At 43.6% G+C, this 26,197-nt stretch overlaps 1 protein-coding gene and 1 long non-coding RNA gene across 16 annotated transcripts in view; one reads left to right on the forward strand and one right to left on the reverse strand.

Moving 5' to 3' along the window:
• NSD1 (nuclear receptor binding SET domain protein 1) overlaps positions 1-25,940 on the forward strand; it is a 59,612-nt gene extending 33,672 nt beyond the window's left edge. For 14 of the 15 annotated variants that reach the window (XM_082213223.1, XM_082213222.1, XM_082213221.1 and 11 more), the window contains 17 exons: positions 22-307; positions 1,867-1,973; positions 4,814-4,889; positions 6,003-6,121; positions 7,911-8,054; positions 8,528-8,651; positions 8,916-9,116; positions 9,327-9,506; positions 10,567-10,723; positions 11,318-11,523; positions 12,585-12,697; positions 13,635-13,904; positions 14,998-15,114; positions 15,389-15,530; positions 16,390-16,496; positions 17,189-17,390; positions 18,043-25,940. In XM_082213223.1, coding sequence (XP_082069349.1) covers positions 22-307; positions 1,867-1,973; positions 4,814-4,889; positions 6,003-6,121; positions 7,911-8,054; positions 8,528-8,651; positions 8,916-9,116; positions 9,327-9,506; positions 10,567-10,723; positions 11,318-11,523; positions 12,585-12,697; positions 13,635-13,904; positions 14,998-15,114; positions 15,389-15,530; positions 16,390-16,496; positions 17,189-17,390; positions 18,043-19,892 — 4,401 coding nt within the window. In that variant the 3' untranslated portion in view covers positions 19,893-25,940. The remainder of the gene's footprint in view (positions 1-21; positions 308-1,866; positions 1,974-4,813; positions 4,890-6,002; positions 6,122-7,910; positions 8,055-8,527; positions 8,652-8,915; positions 9,117-9,326; positions 9,507-10,566; positions 10,724-11,317; positions 11,524-12,584; positions 12,698-13,634; positions 13,905-14,997; positions 15,115-15,388; positions 15,531-16,389; positions 16,497-17,188; positions 17,391-18,042) is intronic. The other variant, XM_082213216.1, reaches the window with a different exon arrangement.
• LOC309526885 lies at positions 13,181-17,176 on the reverse strand. Its single transcript, XR_014217011.1, has 3 exons — positions 17,052-17,176; positions 14,221-14,278; positions 13,181-13,451 (listed from the first exon to the last, which is right to left on the reverse strand). It is a non-coding gene; the product is annotated as an uncharacterized lncRNA (long non-coding RNA).
• Positions 25,941-26,197: the final 257 nt, after the last annotated feature.

A 26,197-nucleotide genomic window follows, 5' to 3' on the forward strand; every position in this document is an offset into this window, starting at 1 on the left:
TTTATGTCTGGCTGCTGATAGGCAAGTTCTCTAGAGAAGTCTGAAATCAAACAGGATTGCAGCACTGGCAAGCAAGCTCGTAACAAACATCTAGAAAAGAAGCCTCTGGATTCAGTTTCGTCTGCTTCTTCGTCTAAAGAGTCTCCTCCTGTTCTTGAAGCTGAGCGGTCTTTGTCAGATGAGCCCGACTCCCATGCCATGGAACCAAGATCAGAAATGCCAGTTTTGACATTGTCATCACCAAATGTTTTGGAAGTTGCTGCTGCTGCTTCTCCTTTGCAGGGAGAGAGACAGTTAATGAAGTCAGGTAAGACATGTATCATTAGCATCTTCACCAGAAATAAGCTCTAGTTACTGGAAACAAAACAGGTGTCTTGTTCCTTGGCCCTTGATTCCTATTTCCTGATTCTAGTCCCAATTAACTTTATACTATACTGTACTATACTATACTATACTATTCTGAAATGTTTAAACGTTTCTTTGATTGTCCTTGAATCTTGCCGCCATACTTGTTATCCTCTCCTGCCACACACTTTGAGAACCACACACAATATGCCATTGCTCTTTGGTCTGGACCTGAAGCTTTTGGCGCTGTCTCTCACAAGGATGGGGGTGGGGGATAATAAATGATACTGAAGTTTTTGTTCCCCGTGAGATCTAAATAGCAAAAAGGAGGATTTTTTTATTATTAAATAAATAAACTACAGGTCTTTAGGCTTCCAAGCTCCTGATGTCTTAGATCTCAAAGTGGCTTATTACACTAAAAATATACAAAGCCAAGACAAAACCGCAAAATTTTAAAGCTCAAAACTTAAAATTTTAAGCCACAAGAATTTTCAACCTCAGAAAATTACCGTATTTTTCGCCCTATAGGACGCACTTTTTCCCCTCCAAAAATGAAGGGGAAATGTGTGTGCGTCCTATGGGGCGAATGCAGGCTTTTGCTGAAACCTGGAGAGCGAGAGGGCTCTCGCTTGCTTCTCCCCATCGCCAGCCCTACAAGCTCGGGGGACAGCGGGGAGGTGGAGCGCCGCCATCCCGCTGTTCCCCAACCTGGTTTGGAGGCTGCCAGCCCCACAAGCTCGGGGGACAGATATCCGCAAGCCTGGGGAGACCGGGGCGACTCCCCGCCGGGCTCCCTAGGCTTGGGAGAGCAGCCTGTTCTGGGGGCTGGGGTCGGGGGAAGCTCGGGCATCCCCCTCCCCAGCCCCGCACCTGGGGGAAAAATAAATTTTCCCCCTTTATTTCCCCCCCAAAAAACTAGGTGCGTCCTGTGGGCCGGTGCGCCCTGTGGGGCGAAAAATACGGTAAAACGAGTTAGCTATAGTTGGGGCTTGCTGGGTTTTACATCCTTCTTAAATTGTGGTGCCCAGAATTGGACACAATATTCCAGGTGTGGTCTGACCAAGACAGAATAGAGTGGTACTATTACTTCCCTTGACCCGGACACTATACTTCTGTTGATGCAGCCTATAATAGCATTAGGGGTTTTTTTTTTGCTGCTGCATCACACTGTTGACTCATGTAAAGCTTGTGATCCACCAAGACCCCTATATTCTTTTCACATGTACTGCTAGTAAGCCAGATGTCCTCCATCCTATATTTGTGCATCAGTTCTTCTTGCAGAACCTTACATTTGTCCCTACTGAAAATCATTTTGTTAGCTTGCGAACAGTTCTCTGATCTGTTAAGGTAATTTTGAATTCTGATTCTGTCTTCTGTGGCATTAGCTACCCCTCCCAGTTTTGTTATTTGGTTTGGGGCAGATGAGGTACAACAAACAGTACTGGTGTTATTATACGGATTCTTACTTGGTGCTGATAAAACTAGTTTGTTTCTAATGAGGAAAATTCATTTTTATTGTAGGGAGTTTTGAGAGTAAGCGCCAGAGGAAACCAACAAAAAAGCTGTTGGAATCCAATGATTTGGATACTGCATTCATACCAAAGAGAGAGTGGACTTCCATAAAGAAGGTAAGTTCCTTCCTTCTGCTTCAAATGTTACCAAAGATCTGCTATGCTCCTGAATGTAAAATTATTTCATCTGCAGAGTTTTTGATCGGCCTTCATTTGGTTAAGGGTACCTAATAGAAGCACTCAATAAAAAATAGTAGTGATAATCAGAGCTTAGCCTATAAAGTTCTTGTTGCACTTTCTTTTCAAAAAGCTGTCATTGTCCAAACTGAGAGAACATTAGGCCCATAAGCCTTTGAATCTATGGCTCTTTTACAATGACCAGAGTCATGCTGTCAAACATATGCACATATCTCATTATTTTCCGTTGGGAGTCTGTAGGAGTTCTTTTCACTAGAGAGTGCACTCTTTCAACAAATTGATAGTGGATTGGCTGGCTGTGAAGAGAAGAAATTCTCTGATGTACAAAATATCTCTCTGTGTGAGCACGCATGTGTTTTAAAGTAACGTAAGCACCTGCTGGAACTCCAAACCAAGACTCTTCTCCAAAGACTCTTCCTGTGCTAGAGATCAGGCCTTTTCTATAGGAAATTATTGTTTTGAACCCCTTTGCTAAAATGTATCCAAACAGAGTCCTTAGAAGATTTTTTAATTTACAGTTGTACCTTGGAAGTCGACTGGAATCCGTTCGACTTCCAAAATATTCGAAAACCAAGCCACAGTTTTTGATTGGCTGTAGGAAGCTTCTGCAGCCAATCAGAAGCCGCAGAAGCCCCTTTGGATGTTCGCATTCCAAAAGAATGTTGGCAAACCTGAACAATCACTTCCGGGTTTGCGGTGTTTGTAATTCAGGACCTAATTTCGGTTTGTTCTGTAAAACCTGTTGTGATATGGACAACAATAGAATGTTTATTCTACATTTTATGAAAATTGAATTCAACTTGCTTTTCTTTTTGTAAAACTGTTAAAACAACCACATCCAATATGAAAATGCAATAATCATTTGTTTATGTACTGAAGCATTTATGTCCTATCTTTCTGTCAGGGCAGCTCACAATAACAAAAGTTAATCCATCTGTTGATAAAAATTAAACAGTAACTATTAAACAATAAAACCAGCCACACACACACAAAAGAAGAATTTTGCAGCAGAGCAGACATTAAGAGTAAAACTCGTTTGTTAAAGGGAAAAGCCAAATTTTGACTGCAAAAAATCACAGAAGTGTTGATTTGGAAGAAACTCCAACAGTTGCCTAGTCCAAATGCTTGCAACACAGGAATCATGGCTAAAGAATCCCTGACAGATTGCCATTCAACCTTTGTTTTAAAATCCGCCAATACTTGTCTGCATGCAAGAAGCAAAGAATGATGTACTCAGCAATCTGTGGGGCCTCAGGTGTTGAGAAAAACTCCTGAAAAGGCTGATACTAAAATAGGTGGTCCTTGGTATATTCCGGTTCCAAACTGTCAGGGGTTCAGAGACAGAGGCACAGGTGAGGGAGGAGACGGAGAGCGACGAGGAAGAATCCCAGGACAGTGAGGAAGAGGATGACAATGACTTGAGATCTTCCATGAGTCTCTCAAGTGAATCGGAGGATTCTCAGGAGGGGGCGCCCCTAGTCAGGACAAGGGGGGTCACAGGGGGGACCTGCCAGGAGCAGGGAAGCAGCAGGGAAACCCCGAGCGGGAGTGGGAGATCGGGGCCGACTTCCCAGCAGGAACGAAGGGAAGAGAGGGGGGTTCCCAGTGTGACACACGGAGCGGAGCAGGAAAGAGACAGGGGAAGGAGATCGGGGGAGAGCGTCCTGCCGGAAGAGGCGGAGAGTAGTACAGGGAGTAGTGTAAGTGTCAAAAGGAAGGTCAGGGGTAGCGAGCGCGCGCCAAGTTCAAATGTGGAGGCGCGCGGAAATGGAGAAAGCCCGGAGGAGGAGCCCAGCCCCAAAGCACGAAGGAGGGGGGAACAGGCATCTGAGGAATCCGCTTCAGGAGAGAGCAGGAGGGAAGGAACCCAGGGGGGCAGAAAGACCCTGCGGAAAAGGAAAGACAGGAAGAGGTGGTCTAGCACAAGCCTCTTAAGTTGGTGTAGAGGCGGGACCGATTCAGAGGGGACTTCAAATGTCTGACGTTAGAGACTAGGGGCTGCGCGCCTCGGTTGTGGAACCAATAATGAACTGCAATAAACATCCTTGTATATAAGAAGAGCTCGGCGTTGGTCTTTTGTGAGCTGAGACCTGAGGCAGCCGCTGACACAAACCATTTAGTTAAATCTATTTTTGTGAACTGCCCTGAGATCTACGGATGAAGTGTAGTAGACAAAATAAAATAAATAAATCTAAATAAATAAATAAATAATAATAAAGTGAAGTCACAGGCATTTGGCATTACTATTACTATAATTAATTATAGTAATAGTAATGCCATATGCCTGTGGTTTCAATTTATTTTCTTTTGCTGCTGCCTTCATGATAATTCATTAAATATATTATTATATTGCTGTAAGCTGCCTTGTGAATTGTAAAAATTCAAAAGAAGGGTCTAAATATTTTGAACTGTGAAAGTAGTATAATATGCTGCATTTAGTGGAGGCCCCTTTAGATTTGTTAGTCTCTTACTGTTTTTGCGAAAGTTACGATTTTTCTTCTGCTTCAGCTGTGCAGAAAGATTATTCAACAATTATAACTAAGTAAATATGATTCTTCCTACTTCTTGCTACCCAGGGGTTCAGACACTGGGCAATCGCCTCCCCATCCTTCTGATTATGGAAATTTGAGATGCTTCTTCTTGTTGTTGTTTGTCAATATGTTGAAGGTAGAACTGCCGTTGAGATGTGGCCAGGGAAACACATCTCGTTGTAGGTGTGCGAATTTGCTTGGTAAATTGTCCCTGTTGCTTGTTCGCAGTGTTCTGAGGCTGGTCCTTTGGATACTGAAATGTCTGAGTTGTACTCCACATCTCAGCTTCTGGACCCTGTTGAAGGTAGGTGGTGTTCCTGTTCTGTAGCATGAAGCTGGCAGTTTCCTGTGAGTGAACATTAATAATAAGCTAAGCACTGGGTCCATGTCAAAAAGAAGGAATTGCATCTTTGATGACTAATAATAATAATAATAATAATAATAATAATAATAATAAATTATTTATACCCTGCCCATCTGGCTGGGATTCCCCAGCCACTCTGGGCGGCTTCCAACCAAATATTAAAAACAATACAGCATCAAACATTAAAAACTTCCCTAAACAGTTGTCTTTTAAAAGTAAAATAGTTGCTTATTGTCTTGACATCTGCTGGGAGGGCATTCCACAGGGCAGGCGCCACTACGAAGAAGGCCCTCAGCCTGCTTCCCTGTAACCTCACTTCTTGCAGTGAGGGAACCGCCAGAAGGCTATTGGCGCTGGACTTCAGTGTCCGGGCTGGACGATGGGGGTGAAGACACTCCTTCAGGTATACAGGACCGAGGCCATTTAGGGCTTTATTAGTCAGAGTCAATTTAAAAAGGAAAACATACTGGAATTTGTGGTAGCAGTGAGTGTAGTGATGGACTCAGGAGCACTCCAAGGATGAAAAAGGTGTGTGGGGTGGATCTGGCCAGAAATCTGTTCAGACAACAGCGGAGTGATAAGAAACAATGTGAGACTCAAAGGTGTCCTTCGGCTTGCCTTTCTGAATTTTCAGTGCTCACCAACCACATTTTTCTTTATGATCATGAGGATGAGAAACTAGCTGTTAACCAAGGTGGCTTCTTAGACGCCAGTAACTCTGCTGTATGGTGTTCAAAGGGATACCTGGAACCACCCTGGTTATCAACTCGCTGGTACTTTCTTCTAACTTGTGGCATTTGGGTAATATGGAACAAGGGTGACTTTGTCTTATTTTTGTGAAAATATACTCAACAACACAATATGACTAAACTGTGTAGTCCTCAGGGGTTTGCAGACATTTATCTGGAATTGAATTACGGGTTAAGAATGGGTATGGTGTGTCCTACTCATCAGTGCTGAATTTTGGGGTTTTAAATTTGAGGGCCATAGTTGTCAGAATTACCTTAGGTGCAGTTATTTGCTTACAGTCTTGAAACATCTTCCTTGCTGCAGCTCCTGAAAAGGTTCCAGGCAAACAGAGAAGGCGAAAGCGGCAACGACGTACTTTTGCTTCAGCGCCATACAAGAAAGAAAAGGGTGAAGATGTACTGGGAGAAAATGCAAACTCTGAGGTACTTCTGGGCTTTGGATTCTGTAAAAGGATACATGTATGACGTCTTTTTGAAGTAGCATTATATTTTTAAAAATGCATAAAACTATTGACTGTGTTGCAAAAGAAGGTCTAAAAGACTTAGCAGTAAACAAAGGCCGGACTTCACAAGAGTATTGTGTATAAACTAGTAGCTCATGTTTAAAAGATTTGCATTAACCTAAGTATTCATACACACATACATTTCTGTGCCGCTAAACCAAGAAAAATGTATTCATTTTGAATTATACATACAAACAACAATTCCAGGAACTTGTTCTCACAATGTATATAAGGCCTGGAAAAACTCACCACAGCTACAAGCTGAATGTCACACCAACTGCCCTGAAACCCTTCAAAAAAAAAACCCTCCCCTATTCAGAAAGTGGTGTATATAAAATCAAAAGTAAAAACATAAAAAGGCAAAGTTCAGAAGCACATAAAACCAGGTTTTAGGGATATTGTTGTGATACTTACATGGTTGGGAGTCAGTTTTAGATTACAGTATACTGAAATTGGACAATCAGCTTTAACATTTGAAACAGTATATTCTAAAGCATGTTTCTGTCATAGGCTTCCAATTTTACAATACTATATTTCCATGCACATACAGGATGTGGAAATGAAAGCTACACGTTTTGTATTTCACATACTGTGTTCTTTCCACAAGACCTAGTATGGAATTGCTTTTCTGCTCTGTGACACTTTCATGGAATAGAAATATATGCTCTTTTTCTCTGAAACCACTATACTACAGTCTTCTTGAACATCCCCCAGTTGTTTGAAAGTATACGCCCACAACTTTTTCTTGGTTTAGCACTGACAGGAGGGTTTCTGTACATCAAGGTTTTATATATTTATTTAGTGGTTACATTTATAACCCATCCTTTTCTCACAGTGACCAACGTGTTCATATGAGCAGAAGAGTTGCACCTGCTTCTCTTAACACAGTCATTTGCAATTGTCCATTTGCATCTCATTATATAGTCTACACTGTTTGCTGAAGACACACTTCTGTACCCTGCCCTTTGACAGCTGAACATTTGTGTGATATTTGTGAGACCATCCCTATTATTCTTTGGTTTGTTTTGAGTTGCTTTATTTGATTTTGATATTGTACGATTTTATGCTGGCAACCTGTCATGGGATCTTGTGAAGGGGGGGGTATGAAATCTAATAAATCAATAGCATTGTGTCAGATACTGAGGTTGCGCCCTGGAGACAGTGTGGTGTAGTGGTTAGCGTGTTGGAGCAAGACCTGGGAGACGGGGGTTCTAGTCCCCACCCATGAAGCTCACTGGGTGACTTTGGACAAGTCGCTGTCTCTCAAATCTACCCAACCTCTCAGGGTTGTTGTGAGGATTAAATGGAGATGGGGAAAACCATGTATTGCTCTTGAGCAACTTGGAGGAAAGGCAGGATATAAATGTAATGAATAAATAATGGTTGTGGAGATTCCCAGCAAAGGTGTTTAGGAAGTATACTGCCACAGGGCAGCAAAATAGTCATAGTCATGTGTTTTGTTAAAGTTCAGAATGTTTCTTTCCCTCAGTGAAACCTTAAAAGTGGAGAAGTGTGAGGAGAGTTAGCGCCACAGCATGAGGCACCTTCTGCAGGCAGAGTGATTAGGGCTAGAGGCGTTGCATGCAGCTCAGCAAGCAGGTTGGCAGAACACCCCTATGTATTGTACCCAAACTATAAGAGCAGCCCAGAGGAGGGGGTAAATGAAAGGGAGAATCTGACTGATCACAGTCTTTCCTTTTTTAAAAAAGGGAGATAGGACTAATCATGGAACAGCTGGAAGCCCCAAGGAGACGATTGAGGAAGGGTCTGAAAATGACCATGGAGTGCCTTCATCCAAACGGATGCAGGGGGAGCGAGGAGGAGGAGCTGCTCTCAAGGAGAACGTGTGTCAGGTAAAAGTCTGAAGTGCTTTGCTTGAATGCTGGTAATTGTGAAAATGACTTGAAGCAGCCAGACTACTTGGGGACAGGCCATGTTAGTAGGAACCAGATCTTTGCAGAGCTTGCATCCAATGCTTTTTTAAACTCTTGAGGTTGTTTTTTTTTTAATTTTGACACGAGGGCTTTCTGTCTACAACCCTTATTTTGTGTGCAATCCCAGAACCATTTTGGGTAGACAGGAAGTGTGGGGGGTACAGGATTGCAAAAGTGTGCTTAAAGTGTGCCTTGTAAGGAGCTTCTGAAGTAGTGTAAATCACTCGAAGTTCTAATGTTTGAGCCAAACAGTTGGACCACAGCAGCTGTTGCTGAAAAGTACTTCTGAAAATGTGTTAGCTGTGGTTTAGTAGGTACGCATAAACTAGGATTCCCTACTCCCACCTCTATAATTTCAGCCCTTGACCATGCATTGTTTAATTCCTTTGCAGATCTGTGAAAAGCCAGGTGAATTGTTGCTCTGTGAAGCCCAGTGCTGTGGAGCTTTCCACCTGCAGTGCCTCGGGCTCTCAGAAATGCCGAAGGGCAAGTTTATCTGCACTGAGTGTTCCACAGGTACGAAACTGTACTCACTGATGGTGTGGCGAGCTCTCGGGTTGCTTTCAAATGTTGGAGCTTGTTGAAAACAAATGGCTTTGCAGCATGGAGCAGAATGGCTCTGCTGTCTACCAGGCTGGAGCAATCCTGGTTTTGTGTGTGATTGCCTCCAGCCATGGTGACTGCTTGTAACTCCCCCCCCCCCCCCCGCTGCTGTTCAGGACTCTTGCACCTTCTGTTCTTTGACTGTGTTTCTTCTACTTTGCTGCCCTCTCCTATTAGGGGTCCACACATGTTTTGTATGCAAGAACAGTGGAGAGAACGTCAAGCGGTGCTTGCTTCCCTTATGTGGGAAGTACTATCATGAAGAGTGCATACAGAAGTACCCTCCCACAGTCATGCAGAACAAGGGCTTTCGCTGCTCACTGCACATCTGCATGACTTGCCATGCAGCCAACCCAGCAAATGTCTCCGCATCTAAAGGTACAGTAACCTTTTCTTGTGCCCAGAATGGAAGTGCATTTCTACATTCATTTTAACTGTATTTACAATTCATTGGTGTCTCCCCCCCCCCCTGTTCTTGGATATTTTAAAGGTGGGGTTGGTGTCTAAAACTTGAATCTTAAAAAATGATTTCCCCCCCAGATTTTATTATTATTAATAAAATGTAATTCCAATATATTTCTCTGCTAGGTCGCTTGATGCGCTGTGTCCGATGTCCTGTTGCATACCACTCGAATGATTTCTGCCTCGCAGCTGGGACTGTGATCCTTGCTTCCAACAGCATGATTTGCCCAAATCATTTTAGCCCTCGAAGGGGCTGCAGAAACCATGAACATGTAAATGTCAGCTGGTGCTTTGTTTGTTCAGAAGGTAAGGCGCCTTTTGCTGGGCCTGGTGCGTTATGAGTGTTGCCATGTTGTGAATGAGTACAAGCATAGGAGGATGTTGTTGAGGAAGTGAGGGGGCAGCCTAATCTATCAGCTCTTTACCACAACATGATACAAATGGCCACGATGTTGTCCTTTGTCTAAGTGAAACATATTGCCGAACTGAGGTATACAGTTAGGATCATCTCTGGGGGTCCCTACTTTGGGCCTAAGGGAGAGGGAAGCAGCCAAAAAAAGGCAATGGGCCTTCCATAGAATGCAGTACAGTGGTACCTCGGGTTAAGAACTTAATTCGTTCTGGAGGTCCGTTCTTAACCTGAAACTGTTCTTAACCTGAGGTACCACTTTAGCTAATGGGGCCTCCCGTTGCTGCCGCACCACCACCACGTGATTTCTGTTCTCATCCCGAAGCAAAGTTCTTAACCCGAGGTACTATTTCTGGGTTAGCAGAGTCTGCAACCTGAAGTGTCTGTAACCCGAGGTACCACTGTATCTAAAGGCCCTCTAAAGGCAATGGTCATGTTAGTGGGATGGGCCACAGTGATAAAGCCACTAAAACAAAATGTAATATATATGTTTGCTAAGCTTGCTGACATAGCAGGGACAGCAAATGAGACACTGAATATGGGGCTTAAGCCCTTCTTCCATAGAGCTTAGGGCAGTATACATGATTGACTTCCCCCTTTTCACCATCCCCCTTTCTGTGAGCGAAGACTGGCCTAACTGCCTCCTTGTCATATATAACACCTCAGACGAAGTAGTGGAAAAAAGTAAATGTTGTGGCAAATAGATACAATTGGGTTTAGCACTGGCATATTGTATTGGCTTTGACACAGTTGAGACCTTTACAATAAAATTGATACCTGGGGGTGAAGTTAACCGTATTCTGGAGACCAGCACGACCCTCTTTTGACCCATTTTCCATTTAAAGAACTGAAGTGGGATTTGAGGTCTGGATAGGATGAACTCCCCTTTTAATGTGATGCTGTGCATGGGTGTTCCTGTGGTTCTGTCCCTGACATACCTGCCTTTCTTTCTCACAGGTGGAAGCCTTCTGTGCTGTGAATCCTGCCCTGCCGCATTCCACAGGGAGTGTCTGAACATTGACATGCCAGAGGGGAGCTGGTACTGTAACGACTGCAAAGCTGGCAAGAAGCCACACTACAAGGAGGTGGTCTGGGTTAAAGTGGGACGTTACAGGTGAGAGTGAATGAAGGCAAATTCTGTTATATTTAAAAGATTTCAGTTGTCTCTTGTGAAAGCTTGTTGCTACTGCTCATTTTTGCTTTGCTAATGTTATTAATACTGTACAGTGGTACCTCGGGTTAAGAACTTAATTCTTTCTGGAGGTCTGTTCTTAACCTGAAACTGTTCTTAACCTGAGGTACCACTTTAGCTAATGGGGCCTCCCACTGCCGCCGCGCAATTTCTGTTCTCATCCTGAACCTGAGGTACTATTTCTGGGTTAGCGGAATCTGTAACCTGAAGCATCTGTAACCTGAAGTGTCTGTAACCCAAGGTACCACTGTATTCACAATGTCAGGAGGGGACCTCCCCTCAGCTTTATGTGTATTCTTACCAGCATGGCTGCTGCTGCCCTTACAGTTGTTTCCATAATGTTAATAGAATACGTAAAGTCTTCTACCAATGTGGGTTCCTGCTATTCCATGGTTAGGTTAGCAAACACACACACACAACAAATGATGCATCTACAAAGGAGTGGATCTAGGAAACAGAAATTCCAGAAATTTATCCATGGGCTCATCTGTTTTTCTTGCCTTTGTTCATTTCCAGGTGGTGGCCAGCTGAGATTTGCCACCCTAGGACCATCCCTGTCAACATCCAGAAAATGAAGCATGTCATCGGTGAATTTCCTGTGCTTTTCTTTGGATCAAATGATTACCTTTGGACCCACCAAGCTCGAGTATTTCCCTATATGGAAGGAGATGTGAGCAGCAAGGACAAGATGGCAAAGGGAGTTGATGGCATTTACAAGAAGGGTAACCCATTTTCTTTTACTCTAATGTAACCATGAAAGTTAGCAATGAATCCCATCTTTTTCTGTGTTCTCAGGGAAATAAGATGCTGCATTAAGAAAAAAAGAATAGATTCTGGCATCGTTATGCTTCAGAAATAGCCCTGGCTAGAATTATAGATTGAGCAACTTTGGTTTGTCATGATGTCTGAATTGACGAGCAGTGGTTTGTGAGTGGTCGGCACACCAGAATTGGAAGCTGTGGTTTGAAATAGGTTTTCAAACCATAGTTTCTGCTAAGCAAACTAACTATAGTTATAACTATTGCTTTGCCTCCAAAGGCCACTGGGCCTAGACACAGAAGCACTAAGCAGACAAGTAGTTCTAAACTATACTTTGTCCCTCCAGAACCTCAAACTGGGGGTGCATTTGCATGTCATGGTAAACAGTGTTTAATTCTTTACCATGAGTGCAGCTTGCTCCCCATTTTTCTCCTTCTGCTAGTGAGCAGGAGCAACAAACCACAACTCTTGGCGTACATGGTTGAAACATAACACTAAATCAGGGATTATAGTTTGTTGTTCCAGTTGCTACTGGATGGAATAAAGTGGGAGAGATTTCCATATTCCTGGTGAACTATTAACTGTGATTTACTGTGACATACAAATTCAGCTAAAGTGTGTTGAGAGGTCGGTACTGAGTCTCTGTTGTTGTTGTATTTAATCTTTCCTGAATTGAAATTTCTTGCAAGGAGTAGATGGGGATTGGTGTCTATGTAGCTTTAAGATGTAGGGATAAAACAAATTATTTCAAGAAGCTTGAGTTACACAAAACAATGTCTTTACTTTTTGCAATCCTGAAACAAAGGCATGCTGAAGTTTTCTGGCTACTGCCTGGGAGTATGGAAATCTCAGTACTGTTCTCAGTTTTGCTACAGACTGTGAATCCTAGAGAATCCTCTTTGTGGCTGCTGTTTCCTGTCCCGTCTGTTACTGGTGCCTCACTTCAGCATATTTTCATGTAAGTGCATATATAAATGTGGCTGAATGTCTGTTCATATATAATGAGGAAGTTTTCTTAATTTAGCTCTGCAGGAAGCTGCTGTGAGGTTTGAAGAGCTAAAAACACAGAAGGAACTGAGGCAGCTACAGGAAGACAAAAAGAATGATAAGAAGCCCCCTCCTTACAAACATATCAAGGTGAGGATGACATGATAGCAGATGGCGGGCCTTGTGCACATGTGTTGCCCCCAGTCCCTTGAAGGTGGTTGGGCTATGGGACTGTGTGCTCCATCCTTAGACATAATGAAGGCACAAGTCTTAACCATTGTTAATGCTGACCAGGACGTGCTCTTAACTATACACTCCTCTTGCCACCTGCCACTACACTGCAAAAGCTAAAACCTGTACAATCTGTCCACTGTGAAACATTTCCTTTAGACTTTAAAGGAAGCACACAAGCTGTTTTTTGTGGTACCACAGATTCACATGGCAAGATTCACCTAACAAGTCACGTCAGCGCAAGCCCTGTGTGAGGATTTCCACTTACACAAGGGGACTTTTCCCTCCTCTCCTCCCCCCTCCACACCCACTGAATTGGGTCTAAGGGGGTTGGGAGAACCCCCAGAAGTGCTGGGGGGATCATTCTGTCTGGCAAGGTGCAATGCTTGTGTTGATGGGGTGTTCACTGTAGTGCAACATTGAGTTTTACCTATGTTTTAATCCCAGTGTAAACTATGAGGTCACCTATTGGCCACATGAACTTCAACTCTTTGCTGACCTGCAGTAAATCTTTGGTGTATAAAATCCTGTTGAAAGGAAGGGGGTCTCCTTGCTGTGTGAACTTGTTTGTTCTTTCTGTCCCACCCTGGGAAAGGATCACTTCACACTATTGAACACCATTACAATAGCTGATTAAAGTGGTGCATTTTCTATGCTGGTAGAAGAGTTGCAGCTGAAACAATAATAAAGATTAACAATAGACATGAAAGTGCAGTATTGACCCATTTCAACAAGTATCTCCATAGCAAAAGTTGTTTCTGATTTCCATGTATGTAGTCTACATTTCTGCATTCCAGTGATGTACAATTTAGCTAGGCCAGCCGATTTACTTGGTGGCTTATATCTGTATTTAAAGGTGAACCGGCCTGTAGGCAAAGTGCAGATCTTCACTGCAGACTTGTCTGAGATCCCACGTTGCAACTGCAAGCCGGCTGATGAAAACCCCTGTGGCCTAGACTCCGAGTGTATTAATCGCATGCTGCTCTATGAGTGTCATCCTGCTGTCTGCCCTGCTGGGGAACGTTGCCAAAACCAGTGTTTTACCAAAAGGCAGTATCCTGAAGTGGAAATATTCCGCACACTGGCAAGAGGCTGGGGCTTGCAAGCCAAAAGAGACATTAAAAAGGTATGTTTGTTTTTTGCTGTCTTAATTCTTCCCCAAGTTTAGTTTCAGCATCCCACACTTTCTATAACTTAATTTAGTTTTCCTTTCTTAAAGCATAAAATTTACAAAGACAAGAAATGAGTCATTATTCCTGTCTGAGACATACATACACATGTGGTAGGAGTTTGTTTCCCATGGTTACCTAAATATATAGCCAGTCTTTGCCTTCCCATATATAAGTTGGGTTCTGTGTTAATGGAACCTTGAAACAATCTGAACTAGATTTAGCAGAAATCAATATATGTCAGGATTTCCCCAGATGAGTAGTATTGCTTACCTCTCTGCTTTTCATCCTACACCACAAATTCTTGAGTGCCCAGCTTTTCATCACACTTCTGTGTTTTACGAAACAGATGGAAAGGTCTGCTCATTAGTCTGTTTCTAACCCCCACATTTTCTTACACCAAACCATCCTTAATTAATACCCATCTAAGTAAAGGGATCTTAAACCCCATATTTAAACTGAGTGGATTACTAAAGTTCTATCAAGGCGATGTCTGCATTTGCAGTTTTTACTGTTGTAAAAAGTAACTACTGTAAATGCTTGAATTGCTGAATTTCAGCTCTCCTAGGCAAACCATGAGCCCTAAACCTTGGCTACTTCTCGTGGTTAATTATGATTTAGCTCAGCACAGCAGTAGGAGGGTTAGGGAGGCACTAAGCACTCACAGTTTTCTTTTTTGGAGGCCATGGGTTGGCATAGTGTGACAGGCATACCAGACTACAAAGAGCAGTGGTCTAGGTCAAAAGAAACCAGTTTGTAATAAAACTGATAGTTATGATGCTCTAGTATGTTTTATTAAGGAATGCAGTTCTGTACCTAAAATAGAGATGGTGCCTCCTCAGGCTCGCCTTCCAAAAAGCACTAAAGATTTTGGTTTCCATGAAAAGCTATGAATTAGTAACTTTAGTTTTAATGGGTGTGTGTTTTGTTCATTTGTTTCCTATGCGTATCTCTTCCCATCCCCAAACCCCCTGAGTTTGGTTGGTCTTGGCTTTGTATTCAGAGTACTATTTGTTGTTCTCTCATCTCTTCCCACTTCCACACTTTCAGGGTGAGTTTGTCAACGAATATGTAGGAGAGCTGATAGATGAGGAGGAATGCCGGGCCAGAATCCGCTATGCCCAAGAGCATGATATCACCAACTTTTATATGCTAACTTTGGACAAGGTGTGTGAAAACATTCCTGTTTTCTATATCTGAAGTAAAATACTGCTAGTTCATGTACGTTTGAAACAATAAATTAAGATATTGTGTCTTCTGTTGGCATTGGTTTTAGATTGCAAGACCACCTGATTTGTGTGTGTGTGTGCTTTCTTGGAAAGACATCTCCCCCAACCCTCAAGTTTCTTAGAGCATTCCATATCTGTATTCCACTGCTTATAGCTAAGAATAAAGTTCTGGCTGTGTTTTGAAAGGCTGAGTTCTTTCCTGTGCTTTTTAGGATCGAATAATTGATGCTGGACCAAAAGGCAATTATGCTCGATTTATGAACCATTGCTGCCAGCCAAATTGTGAGACACAGAAGTGGTCAGTGAATGGAGATACTCGGGTTGGCCTTTTTGCGCTCATAAATATCAAAGCTGGTAAGGAGCCCTAATGATTAGTAGCCTTGTTTCTGATATTTTGGCGTATGTATCAAGAAATGAAAGTCCGCAGCCTGAGGGCAGGTTTAACTAATGAGTCCCACTAATGGAAGTCTGTTCAAGGACTTCTGCTGATTCAGTGGCACTTCCCTTCTTTCCCCATCCTCTCACCGAAATTGGCTTTGTGGTGGGGGGGTCAAGAAAACCCCCAGAACTGCATGTGGGGGGAGCAGAGGGGGGGGGTCATTTTGTCTCACAATCTGAAAAGCTTGAGCTGATGGAACGATTGCCATAGCACTATGTTGGATTCCTCCCTGAGTGTCTGCATGTAAGAAGTTGAGATACTTCTTCATAGTAAGTGACACGTATCTCTGTGTTCACCATACATTACATATAACAGAAAGCTTTAATAGGTAGCGGCTGTCATAGAATCAAAGAGTTGGGAGTAGTATTTTGAAGTCATTTCCCAAGCCCCTGCTCAGTGCAAGATACAATACAGCATCCCTGACAGGTGGCTATTTGGTGGAAGGTATGTTCTATCTGTGTATTTGTACTATATTCACAATGTAGGAAATTTCATCCTGCTTGTTGAAATTTCATTCTGCATGGCCCTCGGGAGGTAAGGTAATGCAATTATACTAAGTCATAGACATTTGTTGCAAGTGTGCACTGGAATTTCAGCACATGCAAGGGAAAGTAGAAGCAGCAGATTCTCCTCAGCATTTGCACATCTTTTTGGGGGGTGGGGGTGGTTGGTTTTTCTTGTTTGTTTTTAATCTTTCATTCCAGTTCTAGAACTTCAGGTTTAGCAAAGCCTATTGCAATCCAAATGGGTCTCATTGATTTCTCTGATTACCAGGGACTGAGCTGACTTTCAACTACAACCTGGAGTGTTTGGGGAATGGGAAGACAGTTTGCAAATGTGGTGCTCCAAACTGCAGTGGTTTCCTTGGAGTAAGACCAAAGGTATTTCAAACCCTTATTTAGATTTCTTCCTTCAGCTGCCCTTTGAATTGCTTGGGGTTCATTTTTTACTTAATTTAAAGGAATCTTTTTCTCTTCAGTATACTCCTCTCCAAGTTACTGTGTGATTGCTATTGCTGTTGATAACAATGACACCCCTTTAAGACCCACTCTGCATTGCTTAAATCAGATGAAAATGGCGGGGCGGGGACTGGAAAAAAGCCAACGCCAGGAGAGATCTGTGCTAATAACATTAATCACTGTATAGGGAAGTTTTTAATGTTTGACATTTTACTTTGTTGGATGTTTTAATTTGTTGGAAGCCACCCAGAGTGACTGAGGCAACCCTGTTAGATGGGCAGCATATGAATTATACATTGTTGTTGTTGTTGTTGTTTTCCTGACACAATGGTCAGGATGAATGTAAAACTTCCAATGTGTCCAAAATGAATATACGTTTGTTAGGAACTTTCATAGCTGGGGAAACTCTGGGTTTATTCATACTAGGAAAACATAATCTTATCATACGGCCTATTCAGAATTGAACTGTTTACTTACCCCTCAAGAATTGTGATTGCAGCTGTTTTCCTTGGGGTCTTTCATCAAGTCAGCTAAAGAAGTTTAACAGAAAGAGGTATGAGGACAGGGATTTGTTCCCTTTGAGCATTTACTCAGTGGCATTGTTTTGTCTCCAGAACCAGCCACCTGCCTCTGAAGAGAAGTCCAAGAAGTTCAAGAGGCGGCATGGGAAGCGCAAATCCCAAGCAGAGATTATGAAGGAGCGTGAGGATGAATGTTTCAGCTGCGGGGATGGAGGGCAGCTGGTTTCCTGTAAGAGGCCAGGCTGCCCAAAGGTGTACCATGCTGACTGCCTCAATCTGACCAGGCGTCCTGCAGGTCAGTCACGTATTCTCACTATTATTCATAGAAACTTAAGTATAACAGCTGCATCAATAGCACTAGCCTCGAGCGAGAAATGATGCCTCCCAAACTTAGCAGCTGGTGACAGTTCATATAATAAAAACAGGAGGAGAGCCCAGCCGCATCAGAACAAAGGCCTATCTAGTCCAGCATCGTGTTCTCACAGTGGAAGCCCAGAAGCAGCACCTGAGTGCAGCAACACTCTCCTCATTCATGTTCCCCAGCAACTGGCATTCAGAAGCATACCATCTCTGAGTGGAGTGCTTGTTTGGTGTGGACAAAAGACCAAAGAAAAGGAAGTTCCACCTTCTCAGTTTGCTAAGTTTGAAAACTTGATTTAAATCATTACTTTTGTTGTTGTTGTTGCTTGAACCAGAACTAACTTGAAACACAGTGGTTAGAACTGAATGAACAAACCAGTGTGCTGAGTGGGGTTCCTGCATTTTACATAACTGCAAAATAGTTTATGATGGCAAATGGATGCCTGGTAAACTAGAGCTGTTTTGGATGATATTCCCTTAGCAACCTCCAGGGTTAGTCCAGGGTTGCTTTCTTGTTGATTTCAGCCAGTCGCTGATCTGACTTTCTCACCTCCTCTTAAGCTGCGCCTTATTTTTCTGTGCTGCAGGGAAATGGGAATGCCCTTGGCACCAGTGTGACGTGTGCAGCAAAGAGGCAGCTTCCTTCTGCGAGATGTGCCCCAGGTCCTTTTGCAAGCAGCACCGAGAGGGCATGCTCTTCATCTCTAAGCTGGACGGACGCCTGTCCTGCACAGAACATGATCCATGCGGACCTAACCCTCTAGAGCCAGGAGAGATTCGTGAGTATGCGCCTTCCACAGAATCGGCAGCTGGCTGCCAAAACACGCAGCCATCAGACGAGCAGCCTGCGGCTACAGGCCCGAAATCTCAGCCGTCAGAGAGGCTACCTCTGACTGTGGCCCTGAGGCTGCAACCCTCAGATAAGCCACCTTCCTCTTCCATGGCTCTGAGGCTAAAGTCCTCAGACAAGCAGCCTTCCTCTGTCGCGCTGAAGCTGCAGTCCTCAGATAAAGCGCCCTCCACCGTGGCACTGAGGCTACAACCATCAGACAAGCTGCCCTCCACCCTGTCCCTGAGCTTAAAACCCTCAGACAAATTGCCCTCCACCCTGTCCCTGAGGTTAAAGCCCTCAGACAAGTTATCCTCAGCCCTTGCCCTTAGGTTGCAGTCGTCAGATAAGCCGCTCTCTGCCGTGGCGCTCAGGCTACATCCCTCAGAAAAATCGCCCTCCACGGTGGCCCTGAGGTTACAGCCCTCTGAAAAACAGGCTTCTGCTGTTGCCCAGAAGTCACAACCGTCAGAAAAGCTATCCTCCACAGTAGCTCATGAGTCACAGCTATCAGACAAGCCGGTCACTGGAGAGGCACCAGGACCTCAGGACAAGCCACCTGCTCCGGAAGCATTGGGACCTCAGACAACAGACAAAAACTCCACAGTGAAACCACCAGGATCCAAGAAGTCAGAACTGTCACCTACTGCAGGCATACCCAGGTCTCAGAATTCGGAGGAACCTCCTGCTGCAGAGATACCAAAGCTCCAGGCGTTGGACAAGCCTGCTGATCCTGAATCTCCAAGGCCTCAGCCACTGGACAGGCCCATTTCTGTTGGCCCAACGCCCAAGCCCTCGGGCAAGTCTGTTGCTCCACTGAGCCTACGATCTCAGCCAGTGGTCAGACCAGTCACCCCCATAGCCCTGAGGTCTAAACCATCAGAAAAGCCAGCCACTCCTGTAGTCCCACAGCCACAGCCGCCCAACAGAGTTTCTACCCCAGCAGATGCTTGGCCCATGCCCTCAGACAAGCCTTCCACTACCACAGGTCTGAGGCCTCAGCTTCCTTCCCCACTAAGCCTGAGGCCTTTGCTTTCAGAGAAAGCACTGAGGCCTGTTGACCAGAACGCTCAGCCAAAAGAAAGAGGCTCTGTGACCGTGGAGCAGACTCCTCAGCAGAAAGAGCGGACATCTGTATCCGAGGAGCAGCCTTGCAGGCCTACAGGGAAATTTTCGGGCTATGTTGGGCAAGCAGCCCGCCCTCTAGAGAATTTTCAAATACACGAACAGACCCCTTGGCATAGCGCGAAAGGACTGCAATCGGTGGAGCAATCGCTCTGGACAGCTGAGAAACTGCAGTCTCCTGAGCACAGTCTTTGCTCAGGCCAAGAAGCCGCATCTGCACCTTCCACGGAGCAGCCATTTTGGCCCACAGATAGATTGTGTGCATTTGAACAACCCCTTTGGCCTGCGAGAGAAGCTCCACTGCCTTCTGGACAGGCATCGTGGCTGCCCAGAAACATTCAAACGTTGGAGCAGATCTCTTGGCTCTCTGGGAAAGCACAAACGCCTGTGGGGCAGGACATTTTGCCTTTGTCTGAACAAAACGTGGTGCTAGTACTGAACCAGGATTCCCCTGGCCATGAACCTACTGAGTCTAAACCTTAGTGAAGCCAGTTCGAGGCCAGACGGGTCACTTTTTTTGTTTTTGTTTTTTTATTGTATGGGGAAGGGTATTTTGTTTCTTGGGTTGTTTTTTTTTAAAAAAAAAATTCACTTCCCCAGATCCTTGACCTTCCAACATCCCACCCAAACTACCCACCTACATTTACCTAAATCCGAACGATGCCCAGTCAAGCAGCAAGAATGTAGATGGCCTGTTCCGTCTTCATTTTGGAAACAATAAAGCTGAAATAAAGGAATCCACTGTGGATAATAATCTCTAATTCCATTTAAATAATCAAAATTACTAACCTTGCATGTCTGAGTGACAGGCGTGCATTAATGGTGTGTCTCCTAGATTAGCTCCTACACCCTTCCAAAGAAGTAGCTTCATTCCATCTCACTAGTTGCAAGCCAGCCATTCTGTACTGGCACCTTACATTTCCTAAACAATTCAACTGATGGAATCCCGTCACTGGAGAAGGGAAGCGAAGGGACCTGACAGTTTCCTTCCTAGTTTTCATTTCTCAGCATTCTGTTTTAGGAGAGTGTTTTGCTTGAGAATATGCTGCCAGGGCACAACAAATACAGGTGCTTTTTGAAGAAACGTTACTTGAAGTTAGCTGAGAAGCCCAGTTCCACTAGGTGGAACTGTCTGCTCCTCTGTGAACAGCTGAAGCTCCTTCACAGACCTTATAATTGGAGGTGGGAGGAAAAGAAATTCAGAGATTCCATCTGCTAGCATTCTTATCCTGGGACTTGGATCTCTAGCACAGTAAAGTCAGAGCCCCCACATAGGCAGAATTTTGACCACTAAAGGCAACAGCAGGTTAGACAAATGAGTCAATCTCTCTTCTGGATTTTTGTGGTGCATCATTGCTGTTACCTAACTTTTTTCAGTCTTTGCAACAAGAATTATTAGTGTTTTTGGACAAATGAAACTAATCCCCCCCCTCCACTACAAGCAGTTCACTTAGGAATCATGTTTGCATTGTTTACAGTAGTCCTAATTATTTGGGGTGCATTCCTCTGGCTAAAGTATATCACCTCAGAGGGCAGAACAGAACTAATAGCCCATTTGAGAATAAATGTTTCCAGGATAGAATGCGTGTTTTATTAATCTTACCTTGATTAGTCTCCAGCTTAAAGTATTTCCCATCTTACCAAAAAATACTGAAACAAAAACTTGAATTTAACTGGGCTACACTGAAGAGTATCTGCATGTCAGAAACAGAGGTAGCTGAGGTCATAGTTCTCACACTGGAACACTAAGGGCTGCAGCAGCTGGCTTAGATCTCTCTTCCTTTCTTCATCTCTCTTTCCCAGTCAGTGCAGCGCTTTATGCCTGGTGCGTAACCAGGCTGGTATTATGCATAACTCTGGTGGAAGCAGTTATTGTTACCCAACCGGACATAAATGCAGCTTGTTATGGTGCTGGTTAGATATTGTTGATGAACTATATTGAGGATCAGAGAAGTTACTGCTTACTTGGCCCTGAATACGTCTAGGTTTCTTCATATCTTGGCTGTAGGAGAGACAAGCAAGCATACCATGCCAATATTTCACTTGATGGTTTCAGTTAGACACACTGATGTCTGGAAGCAGCTTAACAAAATCTCTCTCTCTCTCTCTCTCTCTCTCTCTCTCTCTCACACACACACACACACACCCTTTCCTTCTAACTTTTGCCTCCTTTTCATGTTCTGTTGGCCTGGATAGCTGAAGTCGCACAGTCTGTCATGCTTCAGCTTCAAGCAGCAAATTTGGCCAGCTCCTAATTTGCCCTTTTTAGATTTCCAGGTGTTGTTGTTTTTTTGCACAAAGCAGAAGTTCTGGTTTCTATGTAAACCCTGATCCTCTTACTTTGAAGCATATATCATTGGGGTATTCAGGTCCTCTGTAGAATTGCAATAGTACTACAGTTGATCCTATACAGTGGCAGTTCAAATTCTGACCCAATACTTTTTTCAATGCTGGCTTTCCACAATGATGGTACCTGCTGGGCACTACAAAACATCCCCCCCCCCACCACCACTCTGCATCTCATCTTCTCCCTGAATCATTTCCCTCTCTCTCTAAAGCTAGTGACTTTGCAAAGCGTTATGGCTAATGGAATCTTAGTTCTTAACATTGGTTTTCCTCGAAGACCTGCAGGCTCAGCGGTTGCTTATTGCTGAAAATGGGGAAATGCAAGTACATTTTGGTTTCTGCGTGACTCCTGCACAAAGGGAAACAGGACAACTCTTCTGAACGAGACAGAAACAAGAAGCCAAGGGCATTTTACTAAAACCTTTTTTAAAACAAAACAATCACCTTTTTAAACAAGCAAGCCAAACCAATCACGAGGTTCAGTATGTTAAATATTTCTCATGTGTGGAAAATAATAATAATAAAGCTCTAAATTTTACATATTTAGGCCTTCCCGTGAGCTGGACTTTGTCGTGTAGATTGTGTGTTTAGGGCTTCCTTTGTGCCAGACCCCACCCCAAGCCAGCTGTACCTGTAACAAGAAAGATGCCTGCACTGCTTTGTCCAACTCTGTTCTTGCAATGTCATGTGTTTTTAACTAGCTATTTGTTTCATGGAAAAACAACAACAATAAACTGTGAATATTTTTGGTGGAGGCTGTTTTAAATCTTTAAAACAGAGAAAAGTCCATTTTGCATTAATTCTCCTGAGTGTAGGTTCTAGGGGTCAAGAATACGTGACACGGTAGGGGATCAGTGCAGCAGCACATTCAGAATCTTTATCTAGGAACTCCTGCTTAAAGTCAGTTGGATTTTTGCATGGCATTTCAGCCCCTGTTGTCTGCTGCCGCCCTGCTTTCTCCTTTTCCCTCAAGAGCCTCTCTGTACAGATTCAGTTTTGCCGCCGCCTCCCTCCCTGAAGGACTTGTTTTGTAGAAACAAGAAGCTGATCAATTAAACTGGGCATCTGAAGTAGAAAGTGTCACGGATGTATGTGTGGAGTGTGTGTACCTGCATGCCTGTAGCACAACTTTATACTGATAGCATCTCTCCAAGTCTGGAGGCTGGTGTCTGGTTTGTTATGGTAAGTAAGGAGAAAATCCCAAGGTGCAGATTAAGAGAAATGCTACGCAGGAACCTCACCCAATCGGCACCTTCAACCCAAAGCAGGGGTGGTTTCCTATGTGAAATGGGAAGAGCCAGTCACTCCCATATGACACAACATTCAGTTAGGAAGGGACACTGGCCAAGCAGAAGCCAAGTGCTGTTTGACTCTGAGGGATCCAGAATGCAAACAGACACAGGCTAGGAGAGTGCTGGGAGAGAGATTTGACCTGAATGCTTCCCCTGTTGTGTCCCCCCTTACCTAGTGTGAATCAGCTACCTTTCCAAGAGCTGGGCTGCCAGAAACAAAATTTGATCCTGCTTCTTAAAATGGTCCAGGCATGTTCTATTCTGCTGTTGCTTATGTGGTACTTTGCTAGGGGTGTGAGCATGGCAAGCGGCTTCTGGTGCGCAAATCTTACACACTCCCCATCATGTTTCTATATTTCATGCAGAAAATAAGGTGCTATAATGCTGGGGTCTAGTGGGACATAGAGCTTTGCACATTTTGTGCTTGAAAATCTGTGCCGAGAGGCCAGATCTGTGGCAAGAAAAGCTGAATTGAATACTGTGACATTTGGATCATGCAGAAAAACAGATTTGTGTATGTTTGCTTATTTCATAACTTACTCTGTTTCTGTTAATCATGGGAAGGAGCAAAGAACTAGGTATGACAACAAATTTTGCCCAGCAACTCTCCTCCACCCATGAGTATCTGAAATTAAACCAGGAATCCCCAACCCCACCTTTTTTTTACACAAAACAATTGAAAAGACGATTCAGCAGCATCCTGAGCTTCTCAAGTGCCAGATTCTACACTAGCTCCATAGTTTCATGGAATAATAGACTATAGTGGAGTCAGGTAGTTGTACTTGCACCCTTGACTGGCATTGTTTACAATGAAGCTAACAAAATACAATTTCCACCCCATTTATGAAATATTCACAGGTAATTAAAATTTTGCCACATGAAAAATAAGTAGTTGTTGTACAGAATGGTGCAGATCATTCTCCAGAAATCAGGTGTTCTGTCTCTGCGCTTTTCCCCATTGGATGTTTCTCCAAAAGTTAGGGCGCCAACAGGACTGGGATTAGATCAGCTGAAAGTGCCTAGTTCTGTTAAAAAGATGTTCATGTTTATTTTTGAGCAATCGGGGTATTTATAGCAGCTCAACAGGGTATACCTCTATTCAGTGCTCCCCTCTGCCCCTCTCACTTTAATGTTGCAAGAATTACTTCCCTTTTCCGACCCCAGGGTCGTTGCCTGAAGAGTGTTCTCATTATGTTAAAATATTTGGAAACTCCCCGTCTGTGCAATTGACTAACATGCTGCTTAGAGCACCTGTGATGGGACTTTCCTAGAATGCATCACCTTTTGCATTATCCTGTGGCTACTAAGGTGGTTATTTGATTGGTTTAGGGCAGGGGTGAAGAGCAGATGTTGAACTCCAACCCCCTCACCCTGACCTTGCTAGCTCGGGTGATAGGAATTGTATGCCAGTGTCTAGAGGGGACACAGGATCCCCACTCCTGGTTTAGGATGAATACTTTGGAATGGAGGAGCTGAGCTGTAGGCTTTTATAATAATAATAATAATAATAATAATAATAATAATAATAATAATAATAATAATGGTGACAACATTTGGAATAGATTTTAAACATTCTGCAGCCTACGTAATTGTGCTGAAATGGAATAAAGCCTTTCCCCTTTCCATCAAATCTGCATGACTGGTAAGATACAAGAATTTGTTAACAAATGCATTGAGTGTGTGACATTTTGCAGTATTGATGGATTCCCTTCCGTGGGAGTCAGAGGGCTAGGGATGCTGGGAATGTGATGATTTAAACAAGTATTGGGTTTCATGTCTGAAAGCAAGAGATGTCAGAGCACATTTCTCAAGTACTGACGGCAGGCAGGAATAGAAGTTATATTTTAAAATGGCCACATTTTTGCCTCCCATGCTCCCAGACTCTGATTTTCTGGAAGATTGGATCAGTGTGTACAAACGACACTTAGTTCCTATTCTCCCTACTGAGGCAGTGTCTTCTCTTGAAAGTGAATGCTTACAAGGGTATTTGTGCATAGGAAACCACTTCTCAGCCTACGCAGAGCATCATCTTGGAAACACCTGGAATTTCACTAACCCTATTCCCTTGAGTGGGTGCTGAGCAGATGTGGCAAGGGGAAGCTAAGTGCCATTCCTTCCATTTCTCCTCAGCAGCATCACAGGGCATATTCCTTTGCTGTAGCAGCTTATTTCAGTAATGTATGGTGTGGTGCTTTTGAATTGTTCAGGTCTGTAATACGTTGGGAGAAACTCTTCTCTAATCGCTTGACAGTCCCATTCCCCCCCCCCATATTTGTTCCAAAGGGGTTTGGGCAGGGCTAAGACTGGAGAGCTCTCCCCACTCATTTAGCTGCTGGTACAGAAATGGAGTAGCATGTAGTGCTAACATGAGCTGGAGATGAAATATTGCATTTCTCCAAGCTGTATTGCTATGCCCTCAGGCAGTATGCTGCATGCTGACTCTCCCAGACACTCTGCTGGGAGCTGTGACTGAACAGAGCAATTGCAGGAGAAGGCCTCTTGGAAAAGTCCTGTTCTGCAATGACACTCCAGTGCATAATTGCAGTATTTCTGCATGAATAATGGGGAAGGAATTCTTTTCAGTGCATATATTGTGGTTACCAACAGTCAAGCATAATGTCTTTTTACAGAGCTGTCCTATTCTCATCTACGTTCTCTACAAATGGCCGGCAAGGGAAATGCTTTACAGTATCTACATTAGAAGAAGAGGAAGAGTTTTGGCTCGTGGATTCTTATTTTTCCTCCCCTGACTCATTTAACTGTGTGTGTGTGTAAAAACTATGACAATGAAAAACAAAGTTGTCCTACCCAAATGTTCCCAAAATATGTACTGTAATTCTTTGTATATAAAAGAAAGCAATTACTGTAAAGTAAAGTTTAACTTTGCTCTTGACTGTGTGTGCTATTTTATTGAGCCTAGATATGGCAGATTCTAATCTGCTTTTTAATCTAAAAAACAAATTGGAATCTCTAAGTCTGTATAGAGATACAGCCGCCTGGAATAGTAGGGACCTTGAATTTGTGGTCTTCTGTGGGTCACAGCTGGGGGAATGGAGAGGGGGCTGCTCAGCTTGTACCAGATCAAAACAGTAATTTATAGCTTAGACATAAGCGGTTTTTCAGAATGATACAAAGTCGATATTGCTCTCA

This window comes from Podarcis vaucheri (assembly GCF_965113315.1).
Source record: "Podarcis vaucheri genome assembly, chromosome: 2".
NCBI classification, from domain to species: Eukaryota; Metazoa; Chordata; class Lepidosauria; order Squamata; family Lacertidae; genus Podarcis; species Podarcis vaucheri.